This window comes from Stegostoma tigrinum, chromosome 21 (genome assembly GCF_030684315.1).
Source record: "Stegostoma tigrinum isolate sSteTig4 chromosome 21, sSteTig4.hap1, whole genome shotgun sequence".
Classification (NCBI taxonomy): domain Eukaryota; kingdom Metazoa; phylum Chordata; class Chondrichthyes; order Orectolobiformes; family Stegostomatidae; genus Stegostoma; species Stegostoma tigrinum.
The window spans coordinates 38,532,845-38,556,659 of record NC_081374.1 but is presented as its reverse complement, the minus strand read 5'-3'; the positions used below and the strand labels follow the sequence as shown (position 1 = coordinate 38,556,659).

Below are 23,815 nucleotides of genomic sequence, written 5' to 3'. Positions count from 1 at the left end.
GATTTGTCTGTCTATTAGAATAACTCCTTTGAAGATTCCAATTTACTTTAATGTTGGGTTTGGCTTTTAAGGGCTTGAGTACTAGAAAAGCAAGCGACAGTGGATTAAACTTTGATTTCTCATCAATGTATGATCCTGACTGGGGTACAGCCCCAATTGGGAATAGGATATCTGGCTTATGATTTTTCATTTTTTTTTTTTTTACACCACTACCTGCCAACTTGGATTCTGAGGACAGTCCTGGCACCCTCTTTTGTTGCCCTCCTGGAAATGAAGCAGCTGCACAGACAGGGATTTGAAGCTGGAATGGGAGGGGTGAGATTTCTGATGAGTCAAGTTGACTCAGGAGCACTTAAAAATGGAGCCCAGGACTTTATCCTGGAGCTCTAGACTCCATTCCCAGACTTTGCAGTTTTCACTCCAATCTGTTAAGGGGTGCAGGCTTTTGGGTTGAAAGCCTAAACCCCTCAACCTGACTATTTGCATTGCAAGATAGACATGGCCTACTCCTTTAGTTTTCATGCAGTTGGGTTAGGTTATTAAAGGATTGTTATTCATAGCACATCAGGAACATGTATTTCAGCATGAGTGATTTTCTTCAAAATAGAAGCACAATAGGTTGCCCTCCATGCCAACACACCTCCAATCACCACCACCCGACACTCCCACTCCCGTGGCTTCTTGTGTCCCCGTGCCAAATAAATGGAATTTTTTTAGTGATTTTTAACAGTGAAAAATGATTTAATCCAATATTTAAAACCTGCTTTTACTGTCACTGTAGGATTCATTGCTTTTGCACTGTATGGTGAGTGGCTAGATTGTGAAGTGCCATGGGGGATGTTTGAGAGGCATGAGGGGGTCATGGGGAATACGTGGGGGATTTAGGAGGTATGAGGGGTGAGGACTGCAGGGTCTTGCTTCAGATCCTTTGTACAGCTTGGATGAAGTCCCACAGATCAAGTTTGCCTTTCAAACAGTCTGACTCCATACACTGAAAACGGCCCAATTGTAGCTGGCACCTGTCCGCTGGAAATGAAGATCACCACCCCAGACGCAGGGTAACCAAGGTGGGTATTTAATATTGGGAATTTTTCCAACTCCAACTAGCTACCTCAAATGAAAATATGACCCTTTTGATTCAGTGTGGCTTTGGGCCAAAGATGCTCGCTGCACTGACTAGTAGGTATTACCTATCCATGATATGCTTTTTGATAAACCAGCAGCTGCTCGAATAGGCATATGTGCCTGCTGATGTTTTTTCTCTTCTTAACCCCAACCCCCACATTCCTAATGTTTCAGTTCCCCAAAATGATGCATGTGAAATGTTTATTGCAAGTCAGTGGGACATGTGAAACATAACATTCCCTTTCTGTTCTGAAGAAGGGTCACTAGACCAGAAATGTTAACATTTCTCTCCTACCAGAGGTACTGCCAAACCTACGGAATTTTTCCAGCAATTTCTGTTTGAGTTGCGGATTTCTAGCATCCACACTTCTTTTGGTTTTTTTTGTTTAACTCCCTGCCACATCTCTTTCAGGTATGCCCACCTTGAAGCTCTGTTCCTTGTTCCAACAGGATTTCTGTTATCATCAGTTTTTTTTTTCTTGTTTGTCATCATTACAAAATTTCGTTGCTTTTGCTGTTTGACAAAGTATTGGCCAAAACTCATTTCCATTACCTGTTCTGAAGGGTCACTGGACCCAAAATATTAACTCTGCTTTCTCTCCACAGGTGCTGCGAGATCTGAGTTTTTCCAGCAATTTCAGTTTTTGTTTTGGATTTCCAACATCCACTGTTTATTCTTTTTGTTTGAAAATATTTGGTTGCATACTTTTTTTGTCAAGGATCATTTTGCTCTGTAACTGAAGATGGCATTATTGATGGTTACTGGTTATAACTTGTTGGGAGAAATTTTTGAGGTGAAGAATTCAAAGCATTACAGAGGATGCTAGTCATCAACTTAGGAGCATTGGCTTTAAATATGAATTTACTCATTGCTCTCTTAGAATTCACCTAGTAGTGCTCTGCACACTGCATGCAGTTGATCTCTTCTCAAAGGAATGTACAGACTCGGAAAAGCCCATTTCAGTGCATCTATCTGGCCTAGGGTTTATTACGCTATATAACTATATTTGGCATTAACTTTCTTTTATTGACTGCAGTCAGATAAAATTGTATTATCAAGGAGTTCTATAAAATTAACGTTCTGAGAGGTCACAAATTGAAAAAGTATGATGAGTTGGATTTGATCATAGATTGCTGGTGGAATATTTGTTCAAGTAATCTTGGTCATTTATAATCTCTTGACATATCACCAGAAATAAGTATTGCTCCCCTGATGATTCCATTAATAAACACAGCCCCTGTGAGATATTGGGTCATATAAACTTTGACTGAGCTAGTTCGCTTATTGGTTTATACTAGAACTAATCTGTTTCCACATGAGCATAACTACAACATCAGTCGAGTGAAAGGCCCTGCCATTTAATGTTTTATTTGAATAATAGTTATTTGAGGAAGGCTGTGAAAAGTGGCTAGCATTTGTGAAACTAGATTGAGTGCCTCCGATGATAAGGGCAATGCTGGAGAGAGAATGAAGAAAATAGATATCCCAGATGTCATCAAATGACATTTCATTGTATAATAGCGACTTGTCAAATGGCTATATATGCTTTGTAATTGCACTCGATCAGGGTTACTGAGTATGAGATAAGATGACAAGATCTCAGAAAACGGTTCGCAGTAAACATTTCCATTCTAGAGTCTGTGTGAAGAATGCAACATTAAGGAAAGGGCTTAGTTTGCCTATTCAAAGGAAGCTATGTCTAAAAGAATTCAGACTAGCCATATAAAGTACTTCCTGAATGGAATATAATAATATTCATGACTTTGTGTGTTGTGATGCCTGAAACAGATACAATCTTTCCTATATTTTAACTAATCCGATGTAAATAGTGATAATGGGAACTGCAGATGAGGAGAATCCGAGATAACAAAGTGTGCAGCTGGATGGAGACAGCAGGCCAAGCAGCATCTCAGGAGCACAAAAGCTGTCATTTCGGGCCTAGACCCTTCTTCAGAGAGGGTCTAGGCCCGAAACGTCAGCTTTTGTGCTCCTGAGATGCTGCTTGGCCTGCTGTGTTCATCCAGCTCCACACTTTGTTACCATGGTGTAAATAATTTGGATCCCTTGGTTACATCCATCTAGCATATCATTAGGGCCAGGAAGGATGGAAATAACTTAATCCAGTGTAAAACTGACCATGAGCTAACTGTGTTTTGCATAATCATATATAAGAATACAAATTTATTTTCCCCATTAAATGTTGTGAGCTGAATTACATGGCAAAAGTGCCCGAAGTGTTTTACTTAGTTTCCTTTCTTTCTATCTCGAGTAAATGCCCCTATGATTTGGAAGAGTCTCTGATATGCATACTGAACCCTAACAGTGTGAAAATTTGATTTATTACTGTCACAAGTACCAAGGCACAGTGAAAAGTGTTGTCTTTCATGCTTTACGGGCCAGTCATATGACACAAGTGCACCAGGGTAACAGAAAAGAGTTACAGCTGCCAAGAAGGTGCAGAAAGATATCAACATTAACATTAAAGAGGTCTGTTCAAAAGTCTGATAATAGGGAAGAAGCTGTTCTTGAATTGGTTTGTCCATGTGTAGAAACTTTTACCTAATGGAACAGAGTATAACTGCAGTAGGAGGGGTCTTTGGCTGTTTTCCTGGTGCAGCGGGAGGTATAGATGAAGTCAATGGATGGAAGGCTGGTTTGCGTGTTGGACTGGGCTGTGTTCACAACTCTGTAGCTTCTTTTGGTCTTGGGAAGAGCAGTTGCCACACCATGCTGTGATTTAGCTAAATAGGATGCTTTCTGTGGTGCATTTTTTAAAAAAAAATTGTAATAGCCTTTATGGATGCGCTGAATTTCCTTTGTCTGCTGAAGTAGTAGAGGTCTTGCTGTGTTTTCTTGACCGTAGTGTCAATGTGGGTGACCAGGACGGATTGGATATTGTCACTCCCAGGAATGCGACAGTCTTGACTATCCTGCACTACTACAACATTGGTGCAGACAGGTACATGGCTTCCAGGCTGCTTCCTGAAATCTATGACCAGCTCCTTCCTTGTGCTGACGCCGAAGGAGAGATTGTTGGCTTTACACCATGCTGTTTAAATGCTCAATCTCCTTCCTGCAATAAGTAATAAATACCTCCCTGAAGTTATAGACAAGTTTGAAGTAATTTACCTTAATGATTGCCTTTCTGCTGTGTTGGTCCCACTTGCCCAACTGTTCTTTCAGGTGGGACAATATGGTAAAAGCTAAGGCCAGCCAGCCCATTGAGCTTGACCCTTTTTGTTGTGTTTCATTTTGCCTGACAATCTTTAGTTCCCTATGCCTCTGTCAGTATCTTCTATGGTTGACTATTCCAAATTTTTATCATCTTTCAGTAAAAAAAACACTTCATTAAGATCTGTTTTGAATTTTGCTCTTCAATGATTTTATTTGCCTCTTAATTTTTCCAAACTGCTAGGACTGATTTTTGAAATAAAATTGGTAATTAAGTTTTTAAATCTCAAGGTTTTTGGAATAGATCTGTAGCGTGGGTGTGGGGATTGTTTGGATCACTGAGCTGGTTTGTTGTTCCGCAGACATTTCGTTACCCTGCTGGGTAACATCCTCAGTGCAGCCTCTGATGAAGCGTCGGTGTGTTTTCCTGCCTGAGTTTTAAACTCGGGCGTCCATTGAGCTAGATTTCCTCACCTTCCTTCATAATGGAGTGTATATGGAGTTGAGTTCCACGTGTTTATTAATGGCTTTCTTTGTGGAGTACCAGGCTTCTAGGAATTCTTGTGCCTGAATCTACTTAGCTGTCCCAGTCGAATTGGTGGCTCTCCTTTATCCATGTGGTTGAGAGGAGAGAGAGTATGGGTCGTGTCTTTTTGAAGCCATTTGGTGTTCGTGTACCCTTGTTTTTAGATTTTTTCCTGCTTGTCCGATGTAGTGTTTCTCACAGTGACTGTAGGGGATCTTGTAGATGACATTGGCCTTGTCTATGATAGTGAGTGGGTCTTTAGTTTGGGTAAGCAGTTGTCATAGGGTTGATGTGGGCTTGTGAGCGACCCTGATGCCCAGCGGTCGTAGGAGTCTTGAGTTCTGACCTATTCCTGATGTCTGGTAGTGTGTGTCAGGATGTGTGGTATCTTCCTGATGTTTGTGTAGGCATCTTGTGACCCAGTTTTTTTTTTGGATATCCATTATCCTTGAAAACCTGGAAGAGGTATTCTTCTTCCTCCTTGGCGTAGATCCGTGTTGCTGCAATATGTTGTTGCCTGTTTTAAATACTGTTTGCATGTAGCTCCATGTTGGGATGGTTACTGTTGAATTTCAGTACCTGGTCTGTGTGTGGCTTTTCTGTGTACTTTTGTTTGGAGTCCCGCATTTGTTTTGCGCTCTCCCATGAAGTCCAGGAAAGGGAGCTGTTTGTTCTTCGCTCTGGTGAGTTTTATTTTGGTGAGGGTGTTGTTTATAAGTTTGTGTCTCTTCTAGTTTGGTCCATTTTAATGACAATGTGTCATCCATGTAGCGTATCTATAGTTTTAGGTGGATTAGTGGAAGAACTGTCCTTTCTAGTCTTTGCATCACTGTCTCTGCTATGAGTCTGGAGATGGGTGTCCCATTGATTTGTTTGTATGTTTGGCCATTGAAAGTGAAGTGGGCGGTGAGGCATAGGTCCAGTAGTTTGAGCATGTTGTCTGTGGAGATGGTTTCACTGGGGTCTTGTTTTTTGTTCCAGTAGTGCTATCATTGTTTCCCTTGCTAGTTGTATGTCAATTGATGTGAATAGGGCAGTGACATCAAACGATGTCATGGTCTCCTCGTTGTCTATCCTTATGTCTTTTGATGTAGTTGAGGAACTCTTGGGCTGAGTGGATGGAGTGGGTTGACTTGCTGACGAGGTGCCTAAGTGTCCTTTGTAGTTCCTTGGCTAATCTGCGTAATGGAGTGCCTGGCAGGGAGACTATGGGTCTAAGGAGTACTTCAAGCTTGTGCACTTTCAGGAGGCTGTAGAATCCTTCAGGTTTCATATTTAAGTCTGCTTTGTTGACTTCTCCTGTCTAAGTCTTTTTAGCATGTAGAGGATTTTGTTGCCTAGTTGCAGTGTCGGGTCAGTTTTGTACTGGCCGGTATGTCTTTTCGTTAGTGCCTCCCTAACCTGTTCTTCCTCTCACCCATCCCTTCCTCCCACCCCCAGCCGCACCCCCAGCTACCTACTAACCTCATCCCACCTCCTTGACCTGTCCGTCTTCCCTGGACTGACCTATCCCCTCCCTACCTCCCCACCTACACCCTCTCCACCTATCTTCTTTGCTCTCCATCTTCGGTCCGCCTCCCCCTCTCTCCCTATTTATTCCAGTTCCCTCCCCCCATCCCCCTCTCTGATGAAGGGTCTAGGCCCGAAACGTCAGCTTTTGTGCTCCTGAGATGCTGCTTGGCCTGCTGTGTTCATCCAGCCTCACATTTTATTATCAAGGTGCATGTATATCCTGTTTGTGAAAACATCTTGCATCATCGCTAACCCGGAGTATGAAATGCTTACAGAATGTTCAGAGGTTGTCATAACCCTTTGGAAATCAACGTGTTTACCCAAACATGAGTTCTGGAAGGTGTTGGAGGTAAAGCAGTGGATAATGACCACTAGACAGGTGGAAGGAAAATACACTGGACCAGAAATGTCTAAGCCAGTGATTTTCACTAATCAGTTTTCAGTGATGAATTCTGGGAAAATGATCACTTTAAGAAATGTCAAGAGAACAGACTGGTAGTTATATAACCACCAGTGTGCTTCCTGAGTTGTATGTTGCCTTCTTGGTACCAAGCTATAGGATATTATTGAATGAGTGATGGATGTTCTTCAAGGGGAAGGCAAAACAGCCAAGGTTGTGCTCCAATTTGGAGCTAATGGCAGAGGCAGTAAACACTTGACTGCACTGGGTGCTGGAAGTGGAATCAGAAGATTGGAAACCATGAAAAATCTACAGATGTGGAGCACTGCACCAGAGAACATGCTCCAAAAATCTTGATTGGTGATGGAAGTCTTGGTGGGAGAGAGGCAAAGGAGGAGACAAATCTGATCACTTCATGGGGCTTTGGAACCCTCCAGGCCAGTAAAAAGATGTTAGCCTTTGTAATAATTTGAGAGTGGGACCTTGGACCTACAGTGTCACAAGAAGCTCAATGACATCATGTGACCGGCCAAGATCCATGAATGTAAATCATTCACCAACTGCACCGTCAGCCTCAACTACTGCCACATGCACCTTCACTCAAGTGCCAACAATATCAATCAAGATTCAAATCTCATATTCGTAGTCTTACCCCTCTACCTTCACAGTGCTGTTGCAGGACCGTATCTCATTTTTGTAGTTAACTATTTCATTACAGCAAGCACAGCAACCAAATACACCACGTCACTGACAACATATCAGAGATAGTAAGAACTGCTGATACTGTAGTCCAAGATAACACGGTGTGGAGCTGGAGCAGCACAGCAGGCCAGGCAGCATCAGAGGAGCAGGAAAGTTGACATTTCAGGCCAGGATCCTCCTTCAGAAATGGGGGGGGGGGGAGGGGAAGGGAGCTCTGAAATAAATAGAGGAGGGGTGGGGTTTGGCAAGGTAGGTGGGATGGTGATAGGTGAGTGCAGGTAGGCTGTGGCGGGATTGTTGGGAGGAGTGGATTCGGCATAACTTTCTCAAGGTCCACTGTGCTCATCTCACCATTTATGATTTGCAAACTGTAGCTAATGTAACCACAAACCTCTGGCTTCCTTTCCCTGACCCAACCCTACCTTTTATACTTGCAGATATCCAAGAACTATGGCAGGCAGATGTTGCATGGCTTTTGCTTTTGCTTCACTAAGCTTGGGTCCTCCAGTATTTTCATGGAGTGGTTCCCATGCCCAAACTGAGTTTCAAACTCTGTGCCAAATTGAAGCCAGGCTGCTTTGTTTTTCTTGTAAATAGGCTTTGTAATGAACTACCAATGCATCAAGCATTTGTGTATGCATGCCCATCAGCTTTTCTGTACACATCACTGCATTAAAGCTCTCCTCTGAATCCTCTTGAGCAGACCTTGTTTGTGGATCTTGCTGTTTGGAGGCTGTCACCTACTTGATTTTTTCCTTTTCTCTTCTTTCGCCGCCGCCACCCCCCCCCCCCCCCCCCCCCGCCCCGCCCCGCCCCGCCCCACCAACTTCTAAAGCTGTGGCCTTGTTTAGAGCAATAGGTTGGCTTTCTCAGTCATAGCAAGTATTTTATGGCAGTTTGTGTTGTCATGGGACATAATTTGACATAGATTTTCAAACATGGAGTTCCTAGAAAGATGGACCTGGATTTGAGATACATCATGCTCAAAGGCTTTGGAAAATTAAGGAATGTTGGACATGGAGCTGTAGTTTCAAGGACTGTAGGGTCAACGGTAGATTGAAGATTGGTCATCCTCAATGTTCAGATTAATGGTAGATGGCAGAGGCTCTCTCAGCAACAGCCCCATAATGTCAAGATCCATTTCCTTTACCAGCTCAAGAGTTGCAAGTGCCCTTGTTCCATAAGTTTCTGCTCTGTTATCTTTTATTGCATGCCATCACTACCCTGCAGGAGAAGTCAGACACTCACTCTATGGCACTGTTTTTGAGTTAAAGTTCCTGGCAAATTGAATAACTGTAGGTATGTGGATGCAGTGAGATGTGACTACGAGGCTGACTGAATTGCAAAGTATGTACGGTTGAGGTAGAGCATCCTAACATTAAGCGCAAGTCCTGACTGTCGTGGATGAGTGATGATGAGGATATGGCATGTCAAACAACATGAAACATTGGGGTGAGTCAGAGATGTCATGTGAAGATGTGTTCACCAATTTTTAATCAGCCAAATGAAGTCATTTTACTTCCTGTGGAACCTTTTTTTTTGCCAAGATTCTCAGGACTGCAGAATTGGACCTTTCCTGGCCATACGCATCCATTCCTTCGGAGTCTGGTCATTGAGAACATCCTAGCTCCTTGCAAAGGCATTTCTTCCGCCGGCCTCCCAACTTTCCCCTTCCTCCCTCCCTCCCTCCTGTAATGCCTTCTGCACCAAACCTCTCACTCACTCATTAATGCTCCCTCGGACTCTAATCTGGTTCTCCTTTCCATTTCATTTATATCGTCATCCGTGTAATTCAGTAGCAGCTTTTGAGAGGGGCAGTCCCTTTTCTAAAGACTGTACTGGTGCATCACGCAATTATTGCAGTACTGTGATGTTCCAAGTTTATTTCTGCACTGGAGAGTACTTCCAAGTGGGATTATCTCCACGACAGTACTTACACTGTTTTGGTACAGATATGCTGGGCTGAATGACCTTTGCACCATATCAATTCTATAATTCTGGTATTGGTTGCAATCCATTTGGACGTGAGTCTTTATGCATATGTTCAAAATCTTCAAACTGAGCCAAAATCTTTCAAACATGTACCCTGAAACAGCCAAAAGAATCCAATCATTTGACCTCCTGAACGAAGGCTGTGGAGCAGATGGATCTCAGCATTCCTGTGGGTTTTCAGGCCCAGTTTGAGTAGAACTCGTATATAAATTAGAAAAAAAAAATGCAGTTTAAGTAAAAACCCTATCTTTGCAGTGCAATTTATGAAATGCCTGTAAATTTATCTTCAGTGATGGTCGAAGTTCTTCTGTTCTGTCTGCGAAGGTAAATCAGAAAGTAAAACAGCATTGGCAGTTGAGCCACTGTCTAACCAGTGGGAACCTATTTAAATTCTACATCTTGGCACTCCACAGTGTGAATGTGAATATCAGTTCTAGCCATGGGCATAGAATTGATTTGTGTGCAATGTTGAAATGGAATTTGGCAGTTCCCATGACTGAGCTCTACTGCTATATTTTTCTTTAAATTGCATTTACTATCAAAGACTCGGATTGTGCAAGATTGAAGGTTTGGAATGTTGGAGTCTGTCCACAGGCAATATGAAACCAATGTAGTTTTCAATAGTAGAACTCAGACTTCTGATTATTGCTCTTTCCAATTTAAGTTCTTAGTTTATTTTGTTTTAAAGATGGTAAATTATTTTTCTGTACATATATTTAGTAACCATTACTCAAGATATCCAGTGATGGCTTTTTAATTGAGAATGCTTGATGTTGCTGTCTCATTAATACCCTTTTTATTTTATAGTACTCTGTCAAGTAAATTGGTTCCATTACATATCTGAATCCTCAGTGTTTTGGAATCTGCTCTCTTTTCTCATTTGTCATCTCTCTAATTTTGCATCTTTTTGGACAGAATCTACATCCAAAGTAGTATTACAGATGTAATAGCATATGAACAATCTCTCTCATGCTCATTTGTCTGAATTATTATAAATTATGATATTTCCAGACAGGTAAATCCATCTAAGCCAGTAGGTACAAAACAGCCAGCTAAATGTTCACCTGTACACTATTGTTGCTAGAGATCATTAGTCGATTTTTGTTTTGGCAGTGGCCATGCTTTAATGCATAAAGGTGATAAGCTGTGGAGAGAACAACCACCAGCTAAGTGTCTGAAAATGGAAGGTTTTCATAATTCTATTGGTTCTAATAATACTGTGCATTTTTCTTTCAGGTTGGAAATTATAAGCGCTCAGTGAAACGTATTGATGATGGGCACAGGCTGTGCAATGATCTTATGAACTGTGTCAATGAACGAGCTAAGATTGAAAAATCATACTCCCAGCAGCTGACTGACTGGTCTAAAAGATGGAAGCAACTCATTGACAAAGGTATCTCACCACTTTGGCTCAGCAAGTTGTTAAATTGTAGTCACTTTCCTTTTCTAAAAAAAAAGGGCTGGGCTAGTTTCATTTGTAATAGTATTTGGGTTAGGAGGAAAGTGGAGATCAGGGTTTTAAAGGAGATTTTTCTGTCACTATTGATAGACCATTGTAATTATTGTGATAAGTTTCTACTATTTGAGAAGAAAGTGAATAAAATATGTTTCCTTCAAGTTGTGGATGATAACCAGCTACTTGCTTCAACTATGTTCCGATCTATAATTCTAACACGACTGAACTGAATCAATTTGGCGTTGCTATGAAGAGAATGAAATCAAAAAAGGCTGGATCACTAGTGGGAATATTGTTTTTTTTAATGCAGACACAGTCTGGTTCTTTGAACAAGTGTCATTTATCCTAGTATTTGTTTCATTAATTACAGTCCAGCTTTCAGGAAATAACTTAGCTGTAGATAGGGAAAACTTCGTTAGCTACTTGCATGGCTAAGTGGTACTAGAATTCTTTTTTAAAAAAAAACACAATTTGCTTCTGTTCTGAAATAGCTGCAGGTATTTATGTAATTTTCACTCATGCAAACCATTCACATTCTGCACTTGGTCCTTGACTGGCTTTGAACTTTGGAGTGGCTTAATTAATATCCACGCTAGGCAAGACTGCTGATCACAGCTTAGTATATCGGCAGCTGCCTGTGGACCAACACTGAGTATGCCTTCCAGGTGAATTCTTTCCAGAGAAAGAGCCAACTTGACAGATTTCTGTTGCACTGCCCTTTTAACACTGCACCGCGAGAAATATCTTCTCCAAGGTGACCTTTTTCCTGTTTTTCTCAGGGTAATGAGTGATCCTTTAAGACCATGCAAGGAATAACTTCTTCGTGAAGAGCATTGTGAATCATTCTGCTACTAGAGTTCCATGGATGCTGAGTCATTGTGTGTATTCAAGCTGGAAGTGGCTCCAGATTACTGGACTGTGCAGGAATCATAGGTTATGAAGATTGTGTGAAGATTGTTTGAGATCTGGAATCAGCTATGATCCTATTGAATGGCAGAACAGGCTTAAGGCCTCATGGCATGCTCCTGCTCCTATTCCCTGTCATCTCTTGTATTTTCAACAATTTAAGTAAAGCATTAATGACGCCATTTTCGCTACGGTGCTGATATTCTAGTGACAGCTACATTTGGCTTTGGTTTGCCTGTTCTATCTGCAACTTTTTACTGTATACAAAGGTGGCCATCAGAATGAGGGCAAAATTAGGTATATCCCTAAACCATCCGCCTTCCCCAAATCCAGAGTTTTCTACATGGTGGCCATGTGGACCTGGTCTATGGTAGGCTTTCATATGAAACAGAAGATGTCTCAGGTGACTGAAACAACAGCGTTTTGGGGGAGATGGGCCAGACCTGTGCCATGTACAAAAGCAGAGAGTGCCTCACACCTGACGACCAGGTTTTTATGCATGATGGGGAAGGAATGATGCCCCCAAAGGACCAGTTTCTGCTTCACGTTGGCAATGCACTCCTCTCTCGAGATTTTGTGCACGCCCCATCCCCTCCAAACTATATTCCCAGCAGGTCTGGCAGCATCTGTGGACAAAGAAAAATGGTTGAGGAGAGTCATATCTTTCACAGAACAGATAAACCCTGTGGTTGAGTGTCATATTTAAAAGCCCAGCCATGCAACTGTGTTTTATGGAAGTGTCTTGTGAAATATTGGATTGTCAGTACAAGGGAAAATGTTGGAATACTGAATAAGGGTAAGTTTAAAGGCTTCCAAGGTTTGTGTTTGCAAGCTGACCATATAGCGGAAAGACACCGGAAACAATTTCAGTATTTCACCGAATTTGGGAAACCATTAGACCTCCAATGAATACCGGTCAACTGACTTAACCAGACCTTCATAAGTCAGTCCCTCCATACCTGGTATCAACTTGGTGAGCCTTCCCTGGACTGCCTACAGTGCCATTATACCTTTCCTTCTAAGAAAGGGTCCAAAACTGTTCACGGTTATCTGACTAGTGCCTTGTATGGTTTTAGCAAAACTTCACTATTTTTATGTTCTGTGCCATTTTAAATAAAGGCCAGCATTCCACTTGCCATCTCTATCACCCACTAAATGTTAATGGTTTTCTTTTCAGATTCATGGACAAGAACTTGCAAATCCCTTTTTGTTCTGTAGCTTACTACAGTCTTTCTCGATTTAAATAATATTCAGTTCCTCTGTTCTTCCTGCCAAAGTGCATGATTTCAATTTTTTCCACATTATGTTCCATCTACCAAACCTTTACTCACTAGGTTAATCTGTTTATATTGCTCTATAGACTCATTGTGTCACCCTCGTCACTTGCCCTCCACCAATTTGTTGTCTGCAAACTTGACTGTAGGACATTCACTTTACTCATCCAAGTCAATAACACATTTTTGTAAATAAATGTGGCCCCAGTACTGATCCTTGTGGCAATCCGCTGGGCATAGGTTGTCATCCTGAAATTGCTCCCCTTATCCCAATTTCTTGTCTTCCATTTGTTGGCTGTTCTTCTATCCATGCTGATATACCTCCAACACCAGGATCTTATCTCTCACCCTGGTAATTAGCCTAATGTGTAGTCCCTTAACAAATGCTTTCTGAATATCCAAATATTATTACACACATGCTTTGCTTTTATCTATCCTGCTGATTACCTACTTAGCAATTTCTGGTAAATTTTGTTAGGCAAGGTTTTCTCTTCATGAAGTCATGAAGCTTGATGACACGATATATTTCTCAGTGCTCTGAGGGGTGGTTATGGTATTGAAACATACGTAATTCTGAGGGGGCTTGATACTGTAGCTGTTGAGAAGATCTGACCACTAGTAGGCTAATTGCAAACTGAGGACATAGTTCGGAGACAAATTGTGTATTCCGTGATTCATTTACACCATGTCTTTTAGTTGCTTTCTCTCTCTTTTTTTTTGTCCTCTTTCCTCTGCTACTTCCACCTCACCACTTTGCGCCCACCTAGATTGCAACAGTGACTACGCTCCAAACATATCTGATTAATTTAGAATGGTTTAGAGCATCCTGTGATTGTAAAATGTGCCATACAAATCCAAGTCTATCTGCCTTCCTTTTAATGATTATTGCTACAGGGTTACTATGGTAATATTAATCCTGCTCCATCAGCCTATCAGAAGGTGCATCTGAACAGTGCAAAGACAGGTCTTCCAATTAGCCTAATGCTGCCCTTTTTCTTTGCCTCTCGACTTCTGCAGGACTGCAAATTTAACTGTGCCATTGAGAGATCTTCAACCCCGGTATTTACTGGGAAGTAGATGCTCATAACATCTAAGAAATCCAGAATTTTCTTTGCTTCCCAGGAGGCAGCCAGCTAGGCTTAAAGGAAGAAAATGAAGAGGGAGATTGAGGATGAGTGCAGAAGAGATTGCTAATTGTAGAGCTTTTGCAGTGATTGCAGAGAGGAAAGTGGATAAATGCTTACCGTGGGATCTGGCATTTCACACCCATCTTCAGCTGCCGTCATTCCCGGTGGTCTGGTGAAGAGTAGGTCAGATTTCAGATTTTTGAAATGCTAACATTACCCCACACCCTATCCTGTCTTTGGTGGCTGAGTGTTTGTGGGTTGATTTAAATTTTCCCCTGAACTCAGAGCTGATTTCTGTTTTACCAATCTAAATGCTGGGCAGACGTGCAGTGGTTCAATATTTGCTGAACAACTGCCTCATGGTAATCTTTGGCTTTTGAAGGTGTATAAATGATACGTCTGTCTTGTATCTTTATTGGCAGTGGGGATGTTCTAGGTTTAAAAAAAGTATCTTGCTATTAATTCCAATTAATATTCTAAATTGAAGTTGCAAACATATATTTTTTCCTACGTATTCTTATTTGTTAATTTGGCGTGCAATTCTTTGATGGAGTGTAGGATAAATCTTGATAATTGGCTATATAATTTGGGTTTCCATGGAAACTAGTTTAACAAAGAATATAGGATGCACCTATTAGCTTTCTGACTTGGTTACATAGCAACCAGCAGAAGTATTCTGTGGATTTTATTTTAAGTACACTTTAGTTTTCAAAATATATGAGCATTAAATAAAGATAAATGCAATGTGCTTGACCACTCCCAGAGAATGAGAAAAACACTAATCTTGAACTCTTTGTGAAGATGTTCTAAAAGCCAGTTAAGCCTCAAAGGGTTAAAGTTATTTATTGTGTTTATACTTTTTGTCCTCTATAATATATTAAATAGTGGTGCTCAAAACCTGCTTAGGTTTTAACCTAAAAGCAGAACAAAATGCAGTTTTTATAAATGCTAAAAACTCTTGGTGTATTGGCATTTTCAGGTGTCACCTACTGTCTGCCTGCATGGTTGCAGCAGCTATTTCTGGGACTCGGCAATGCTTTTTCTATAATTGGAATTCATGTTCTTTTTTTTTTCTTTATTTTACATGCATATGCCCAAGGTCACAAAGAGTTTCCATTGTATTTGTTATTAGTATCCATAATTGGAGCATGCTATCGTATTTTAGACTGGCAAACTCAGTACAGGCTTGAAAATGAACTGGGCCTTCTGAATGTGCAAGCATAGCTTTACCTTGTGCCTTTTCCAATAATGTCACTTCTTTAACATCCATTTTTAAAATTTTTTTTTTCAGAATCTGGCTGCTTTGTGCCTTTTTGCTCAATGCTACGATGCCATTTTGGTTTCAAACTTGTGCCTGTGGCACACACGAACACTTCTGATATAAGCCTTGGCAAACAGCAATTTGAGTGCAACAAGCAAGAGAATACTAGAGATACTCAGCAGGTCTGGCAGCACCTGTGGAGAGAGTAACGGTTCATGCTTCAAATCCTGTATGACTTCTTCAGAACGGCATTGCTTTTCAGGATGACATTTTGAATGTGATTGCACGGGACACAGCGACCGTCTGCTAGAAGTATGCAGAGTAGGCAGATTGTGATTTCAGTGAGCTAATAATGCTGATTTGACAGCAGGATGCTATTTGAAATTCAGCCCTGTAGTCAAAGTCGTCCCTTAAATGCATGCAGAGAATACGTGTTTGGCAACAGGAAGAAGCCCACGCCAGGGCTGTTTTTAAGGGATTGTCAGTTATTTACAGTTAGTTGCTGATTGGGATTTTTTTTCGTCAGCTCCTGTGATTCTGGAAGTGTTGGTTAATAGATGTCAATAAGTTGCTCAAATTTACTGGGGATATGTGGACTACTTAAAGACACTGTCCTGACTTTGGTTTTGCATAAACATGCATACATTTGTGCAGCAGTACAAATTCCTCTTGGATTATGGCAAGAAGGGGAAATAAGCAGGAGTGATGCAAAGCAGGATGACCTGCTGGAAGCCAGAGAGAGGCTATCAGTGGCAGGCAATGTTTACCTTAGGTTTTCAAGGAAGCAATCTGGAAAGTGTGTTGGATATCTGTTTTTGTGTAAGGATGTCCTCACTGAAATCTGCCAAATGCTGCAACCAGACCTGCTGTCTACCAAGCAGAGTGAGGACAGCATTGCTAGTGCTGTGAACATGATTAAGTGTTGGACATCTTGACCAGGAACCTTTTTTAGTGAGACTGGTTAGATGAGAATGATCAGGAGATCCAAGATCTCCTGGATCATAAATCCGTGGCATTCCAGAGCTGCCAGCTCCATCAAAACTTGAACAGGAGAAACAAGCCTGCACTGAAGGTTGAGGTACAACACAAAAAATAATCCTGTGACATAAAGAATAGATGGGCAGCAAGAACGTGGGAGACTAGGACCTGACCTACAGCCATGATGAATGCAGCTTCTTCAATGCAATCAAAGCCATCTGTGGTCTGAATACCCAGAAAACTACTCCACTGGGAGTCAAAAATGGAATGTTGCTCATCAGACAGGAGACGTAGTCAGTGCCAGCTGGAGAGAGCACTTTGTTTCTTGGTTGAGAAGATCCACAGCTTTCAATGCAAGTGCTGTCAATACTATCCTGCAACTCACTACCTATCGGCATCTCAATGCACCTCCAACCCACGTAATATCAAAAAAAACCATCCAACAGCTTAAATATAACAAGGTCTCTGACACAATGGAATTTCTACTGAAGTACTAAAATATGAAGGAGAAGGCACTCTTGACATGAATCCATAATCTCCTCATCTTATCTGGAAGTCAGACAACATGCTGGGAGATCTTGGATGGCCTAACTATTGAAATTGAAGGGATTTCCCTGCTGTCTTGGCAAGAGTTGTTGTGAGAATCCTCCTCCATCACCACCACACAGTGGCTAAAGAGATCCTCCTTGAGTCTCAACTGTTTGGCAGCAGGCACAACGGATGCGATTTTTAGTTTGTGACAAATCCGAGAAAAGTACAGGAAACAGTACTACCCTCTGTAGGTGGCTTTCTATGATCTCTCAAACACGTTTTTGACTCTGTGTCAGTTGTGGGGGTTTGTGGAATATCCTCCCCAAATTCCTGCTCACGGAAACCCGAAACGTCAGCTTTTGTGCTCCTGAGATGCTGCTTAGCCTGCTGTGTTCATCCAGCTTCACGCTTTACCTTGGATTCTTCAGCATCTGCAGTTCCCATTATCTCTGATCATGGAAATTCCTCATCATTCTCTGTTTGTTTCATGTTGACATGCAAACCATGATCCTCACCAACAGGTCCACCACAGAACCCAGTACAATTGCAAACTTGGGTCAACAAGGGTTGTGACATCGAACCGACCCTCTTCTCCTTATTCTTCATTCCAACACCCCATTTCATCTCTAACCTACAGGATGAGCAGGAAACTGTTCAACCTTAGTCACCAGGCCAGACTACCCTAACTTCTGGCATTGAGTTACAGTAAACAGAAGCGCCCGCACCTGGTCTGAGCTACAAGCCATCATCGACACCTTCACCAAAGTGTATGAGAGAATGAACTTGGGCTAAACATCCAGAAAGTAAAGGCTCTGCCCTAGCCCCCTCCTACTATACAGCACTGACCCTGACCATCTAAATCTATACTGAGTCCTTAGATAAAGTGGATCGTTGCCTCCTATGAGCAAACATTGACAGTGAAATCCCATGACGACCCCAGTGTACCAGTGGAGCCTTCGGACACCTAAGGAGCAGTGAGCTTGATGTTTGAGGGCTCCAAATCCATCAATAAGCTCATGATCTACTATAGACAATGTACAGCAGACCCCTTGAAATCTGGTGTTACCTTTGCAAAATCCTGCCCATCTACTGGCAGACAGACACAGTAAATGTGTGCTCTCCCAGGCGAATATTCCCAGTATCAAGGCACTGGTCATGGATGACCAGCTGTGTTGGGCAGGCCAGTTTTGTCTGTGACAGACGCACGATTCCCAAAGCAAGTGCTTTCCCTGAGTCCTAGACAGTCAGCAGTCACTGGGAGGGCAGAGGAAAAAAAATGACAAGGACACCCTGAAAATCCCCCGAAACAGATGTAACATCCCCAATGATGTGGAAAGCACTTCTCCTTGAAAGTACAAACAGGAGAAGAAGCATCCACAAAGACATCAACCAATCTCAATGTTATCAAGTGGAAGCCAAATTCAAGCAGTGGAAAAAGCGTGCAGAACCCAGTGTCCTACCCTCTTCAAACATTACCTGTTCCAACTGTAGTACAGGCTAAGCTTCCAGCATGTGAATGTTTAGCCACTGCGGAACCCATGCCCCCAGAGTGGGAGCAAGTCTTGACCCTGAGGGATCGCCAAAAGAGGAAGAAGAAACTGCAGTGAAAGTTCAGACGTCTGCTAATGATATGCAAACTAGGATTGCCAGCAAATTGCAGATCTATCTGAATAGACTTTTAAGTGGTGCACCATTTATACAGACTTGGGGGCTGCTTGCTGACATTTCAGTCATCCTACTGGTTTAACATTGGCTATACACAATAGTGTAAATCAGCTGGCAGCATGACTTCGGCTGGCTGCTGATACCAGAAGCTGCAGGCGACTTCCTGTTTCACCTTTTCCTGTGCCTGACTTTTTTGTTTTTAAGGGAATTGAAACATTGTCCCTTTTTTATTTTTTGCTTGTTAGATTTGTTGGATGGCAGAAGTGTTCCAAAGTTATTTTTAAAAATCCTTTCATTATATAAGCAGATTAATGACCACACTTTTTGTAATAAGTACTATAATACCTTCATATTTAATTTAATAACCTAAGTTTTTAAAGGCAAAGCACTATATACAGGAAATCCAGTCTTTTGAAGATATTCTGAAATACTGTTTATAGAATGGCTGAAACTGTTCTGTGCTATATCAGGCTCAATGATTTCAGTTAATTAAAATCATGAATGTTGATACCCATCACCTTTTTCTTGAAGGTGCCCTCGTTTGTATAGCAGTTAATATTTACCCATGTGGTAAACTGTTTTACCTGTGGGTAAGATTTGGTCTTTCATATTATAGCACCATTGTGATGTGATTGCATGGGATTAAGGATTTACAAATTGTGACCCATGGGAATGTACAGTCCCCAGGTCTCAGATCTAGCTACTTAACAAATCTGGGACCTGTTGGGTACGCTGGCGATATTTCTTGTTTGCTGTTTGTCATTTTTGCAAGTTGGGAAAAGGCCGCTGTTATTCCAGTAACCTTACTCACAGAATTCTAAAATGGCAGCACTATCAGAAAGGAAAGGAGAAAATCCTGAACTTTTAAAATATCATTCATGACTTTGGAGACTCTTGGTATATACAGTTAATGACATGATTTTGAAATTTGCGTCACTTTTGTACCGTAGAACAATGTGGTAATTAATCCGCATGCACCGGATGTCTGAGAAACATCAATTAAATAATACCCAGCTATTCTCTTCCAACAGTATTGATGGCATGGGATCTTTATACAGGAGTGCGTTTTGCTTCAGTTAAACATTTCATCCAATAAATGACATCTCTGGTAGCACAGTATTTCTTCAATATTGCACTAAAGTCTTGTCAATCTTATGTATTCAAATCCCTGGAGTGGGAATAGAGGAAGCATAACATTTGTAGAACGAGTACTTCTGACAAATCTCTGGAGTAGGATTTAGCCTCGAGTCAAGAGTGTCACCTTTTGAGCCAACGTTTCACCTTCAATTTACATAACTTTGGATAAACTAACAAGTGCATTTATATCTTATATTTGATTCCTTAGAATTCTCAATTATCTGTGCAGCCCACACCTAGCTTGTCTACTGAAGAAAATCTTCTACATTTCAACCTGATCCTGTAGCAAAATTGATTGAATTTTGAATGAATAGGCATAATAGCAAAACAACAATTAATTTTTCTTCAGTCTGGGATTTGAGGGCCTATTTTTAAGGGGGGGGAAAAGGAATCTTTAAATAGGACCTGACGGGCATCTGCTTCACACATGTGGTTTGTATGTGGAATGAGCTGCCAGAGGAAGTGATAGATGCAGACAGTTACAAAATTTTAAAAGACATTTGGACAAGTACGTGAATAGGAAAGGTTTAGAGGGATATGGGTCAAATGCAGGAAAGATGGACCAGTATAATTGGGGAACCTTGACCAAAGGGCCTGTTTCTGTTGTTTGACTCTGTATTTTGGAAATGAGTTCCATTCTGGTTTTCCAAAAAACAGCAAAACTTAGCCTTATTTGACTTTTAACAATGGTGTTTTTTTTTTGTTTGAAATGCTGTAGCTTTGCCGAGACAAGAAGACGACAGTAATAGTATCGTACCTTTTACAGTTATAATCTATCACTTTCAAAGTGCTACATGTTAGAGCCAACAGTCTGAAAGGACTGTTACAGTTGAATAACAGGAGCAGGCTTGTCAGGCGCCCTTTCGCGTGGTTGAGTGGGAGCACATTTCAGTTTTTCTGTCACACTCAATGGAAACCAAATTTCATTTGGATAAGCTTTGGAACAACAGTAGACTTAAATGACAATGAAATAAACTGATAATTTAAATGAGTAATTGACTAAAAACAAACATTTTTAAAAAGTGCTAAGCAACAGACCTAACAAAATAAAAAAATTATTTTGCCTTATCTTTTGGAAAGTAGAGCTAGAGGCAGATTAGGCCTCAAGTCCTGATCACCAGACATGGGAAGGACCTGGGTTCAAGTTCAAGAATTGAGTTTATTTGAAACTTAGACCACATTCTGAGTTGCTCTTGGCAGAATTAGTGAAAGAAGCAGTCAGAAGAGAGTTACCTTTCAACCCTAGTTTTCTTTCTCTAACCTGCTTTCTGAATCATATTTTGAAAGGAATAAGGAGACCAAAGGTGTTGGTGTTGTGGATTCAACCAGAGATTACACTATTTTGGACCTGGTTTATGGAATTAGGCAGTTTCAATAAATGATAGCTCCCCTAGGGAACAATGACCATAACATGGTAGAACATTTATAATGTGCGTTGGAAACTACTGTACTAAGCTTAAATAAATATTGAGGCAAAAGAATAAGGGTAGAGTGAGTTGCAGTGGACTGGGAATGGCATACATTTCAGGAAATAGTTCATGACTCCTAGCAAAGATAGCTTCCCTGTTTGCCTTCTACACACGATGACATTGAAAGAAAACAGTCATCCCACTTGGTAATGATTGATGGTAAGCTAGACTAGGAAAGTCTCAAAAACCAACAGAAGTCAACCAAAAAAGGGAGAAAATTAAACTGAGGGTAAACTTGTACGTAATATTAAGATAGATTATAAGAGCTTCTTTCAATTAATACATGAAAAGGAAGAGAGGAACCAAAGTATACATGGGCCTCTTGAGAACAAGGTTGTAGAAATCATAATAGGAACTAGAAAAGGGAAGAGAAGTTGAATGAATTATTTGCACTCTTCTTCATGGTAGAAGACACTAATAGTGTTTCAAAATTACTAAATAATAGAGGGGAAAAGGAGGAGAGTAACTAAGTATACTAACTATTGCTAGAGAAAAACTGCTGAGGAAACTAATGCAGTTAGAAACCGATACATCCCTGGATTCTGATGGGATGTATCCTAGGATACTAAGAGGAGTACTTGGTAGTTAAATAGGAGTACAAGTAGCTACAGAGTGGATGAACTGGTGATAATTTTCCAAGGATCTTACTTCAACAGAACTTCCAGAATATTAGAAAACTACCAGTGTAACACCTTTTATTTGAAAAGAAGAGACAACAAAAATAGTTGATTTTTGGCCAGTTAGCTTAAATCTGTTATTGAGAACATGTTAGCCTATTCTAAAGGATCTAATATTTAGAAAAATGTGACCTAATCGAGCACAGTCAGCATAGTTTCATGACGGACAAATAATGCCTGACAAATTTGCTATAACTTTTTGCAGAGGTAACAGGCAAGATAAATAAAGGGGAAGCAGTGGATGTAACTTATTTAGATTTTCAGAAGATGTTTGAGAAGATACCACACATTAGGTTACTGTATTCTGAAGAAGGGTCACTTGACCCAAAACATTAACTTTACTGTCTCTCCACAGATGCTGTCAGACCTGCTGAGTTTTACCAACAACTTCAGTTATGTTTTAATGCTGGCATTGGAGGCAGTGCAGAGAATGTTCACTAGGCTGGTATCAAATATGGAGGGACTGTCTTATGAGGAGAGTTTGAATACGTTGGGCCTTTCTCATTCCCATTTAGAAAAATGAGATGTGGTGATATTGAAACGTACAAGATTCTTGGGGGCTTAACAGGGTAGATGTGGAAAGATTGTTTCCCCTTATGGAACAATCTGGGACCAAAGGACATAATCTCAGAATAAGTAATCACCCATTTAAAACAGATGAGGAGGAACTTCTGAGGGTAGCGAATCTCTGGATTTATTAACGCAGAGGGCTGTTGAAACCTAGTCAGTAAGTATATTCAAGGCCGAGAGATTTTTCATTAGTATGGGAATCCAGGGTAATGGGGCTAAAACAGAAAAATGGAGTTGAGGATTATTTAGGTAAACTATGCTCTCATTGAATGGCCTGACTGGTCACCTGCTCTTTTTTTTTTTGTTTTTCTGGTCTTTTGGTTGTTACCTCCCTTCCCCCACACATACAATCCCACTACCACACTCACTCGCATACCCAGACATACACCTCTTCCCTCCCTTATCTCAAATATAGACAAACTCCCTCTCTAATGCCCTCACTCCTTGACACAGCCACACTCGCTCTTCTCACGCAGTCCCTGTCACCTTCTCCCTCAAAAATGCAGGTCTGACATGGTCCCAGGACACACTTGGCAGAGGGAGTTCAGGGATCCTTTCAAGGCAGTGGTCAGGTGCCTTTTTGGACTGTTAACTGTGGAGAAAATTGTGTATAAATTGCACAGAAACCCCTTTGAACTGTTCGACCTGTCAAGAAGTATCAACAAATGCCAAAACTTGTATTTATGACTGAGAATGTTCTGTTCAGTATATTATCTACAATGTATAGACATCAAAGTGATGGAATTATATTTTTTTCCTTTCTTTCTTCAACAAACATGAGTGTTGCTGGCGAGCCCAGTATTTAATGCCCATCACTATGAAACTCGCTTCAAATCCAATAGTCACTACCCTCATAAATTTCGCACTGCTGAATGTCTCATACTCATATGATCGCTTGTACATATTTCTTCTTATTCATTCATGACTTGTGGGCATTTCTGGTTAGACCAGCATTTATGATCTGCCCTCATTGCCCTTGAGAAGCTAGTGGTGAGCTGCTGTCTTCAACCACTGCAATACTTGGGCTGTAGGACTACTCACAATGCCACTAGAGAGGGCATTCCAGAGTTTTTGTGTAGCAACAGTAAAGGATTATCAATGTAGTTCAGAATGGTGTGTAGCTTGGACAAGAACTTGCAGGTGGTAAAATGTGAGGCTGGATGAACACAGCAGGCCAAGCAGCATCTCAGGAGCACAAAAGCTGACGTTTCGGGCCTAGACCCTTCATCAGAGAGGGGGATGGGGGGAGGGAACTGGAATAAATAGGGAGAGAGGGGGAGGCGGACCGAAGATGGAGAGTAAAGAAGATAGGTGGAGAGGGTGTAGGTGGGGAGG

At 41.2% G+C, this 23,815-nt stretch overlaps 1 protein-coding gene across 7 annotated transcripts in view; it reads left to right on the top strand.

The window, feature by feature from the left end:
• Positions 1-23,815, top strand: part of pacsin1b (protein kinase C and casein kinase substrate in neurons 1b) — a 317,673-nt gene that overhangs the window by 251,863 nt on the left and 41,995 nt on the right. For 6 of the 7 annotated variants that reach the window (XM_059653459.1, XM_059653463.1, XM_059653460.1 and 3 more), the window contains one exon: positions 10,666-10,822. In XM_059653459.1, the coding sequence (XP_059509442.1) occupies positions 10,666-10,822 (157 nt within the window). Of the gene's footprint in view, positions 1-10,665; positions 10,823-14,093; positions 14,376-23,815 lie in introns of those variants that run through there. The other variant, XM_059653464.1, reaches the window with a different exon arrangement.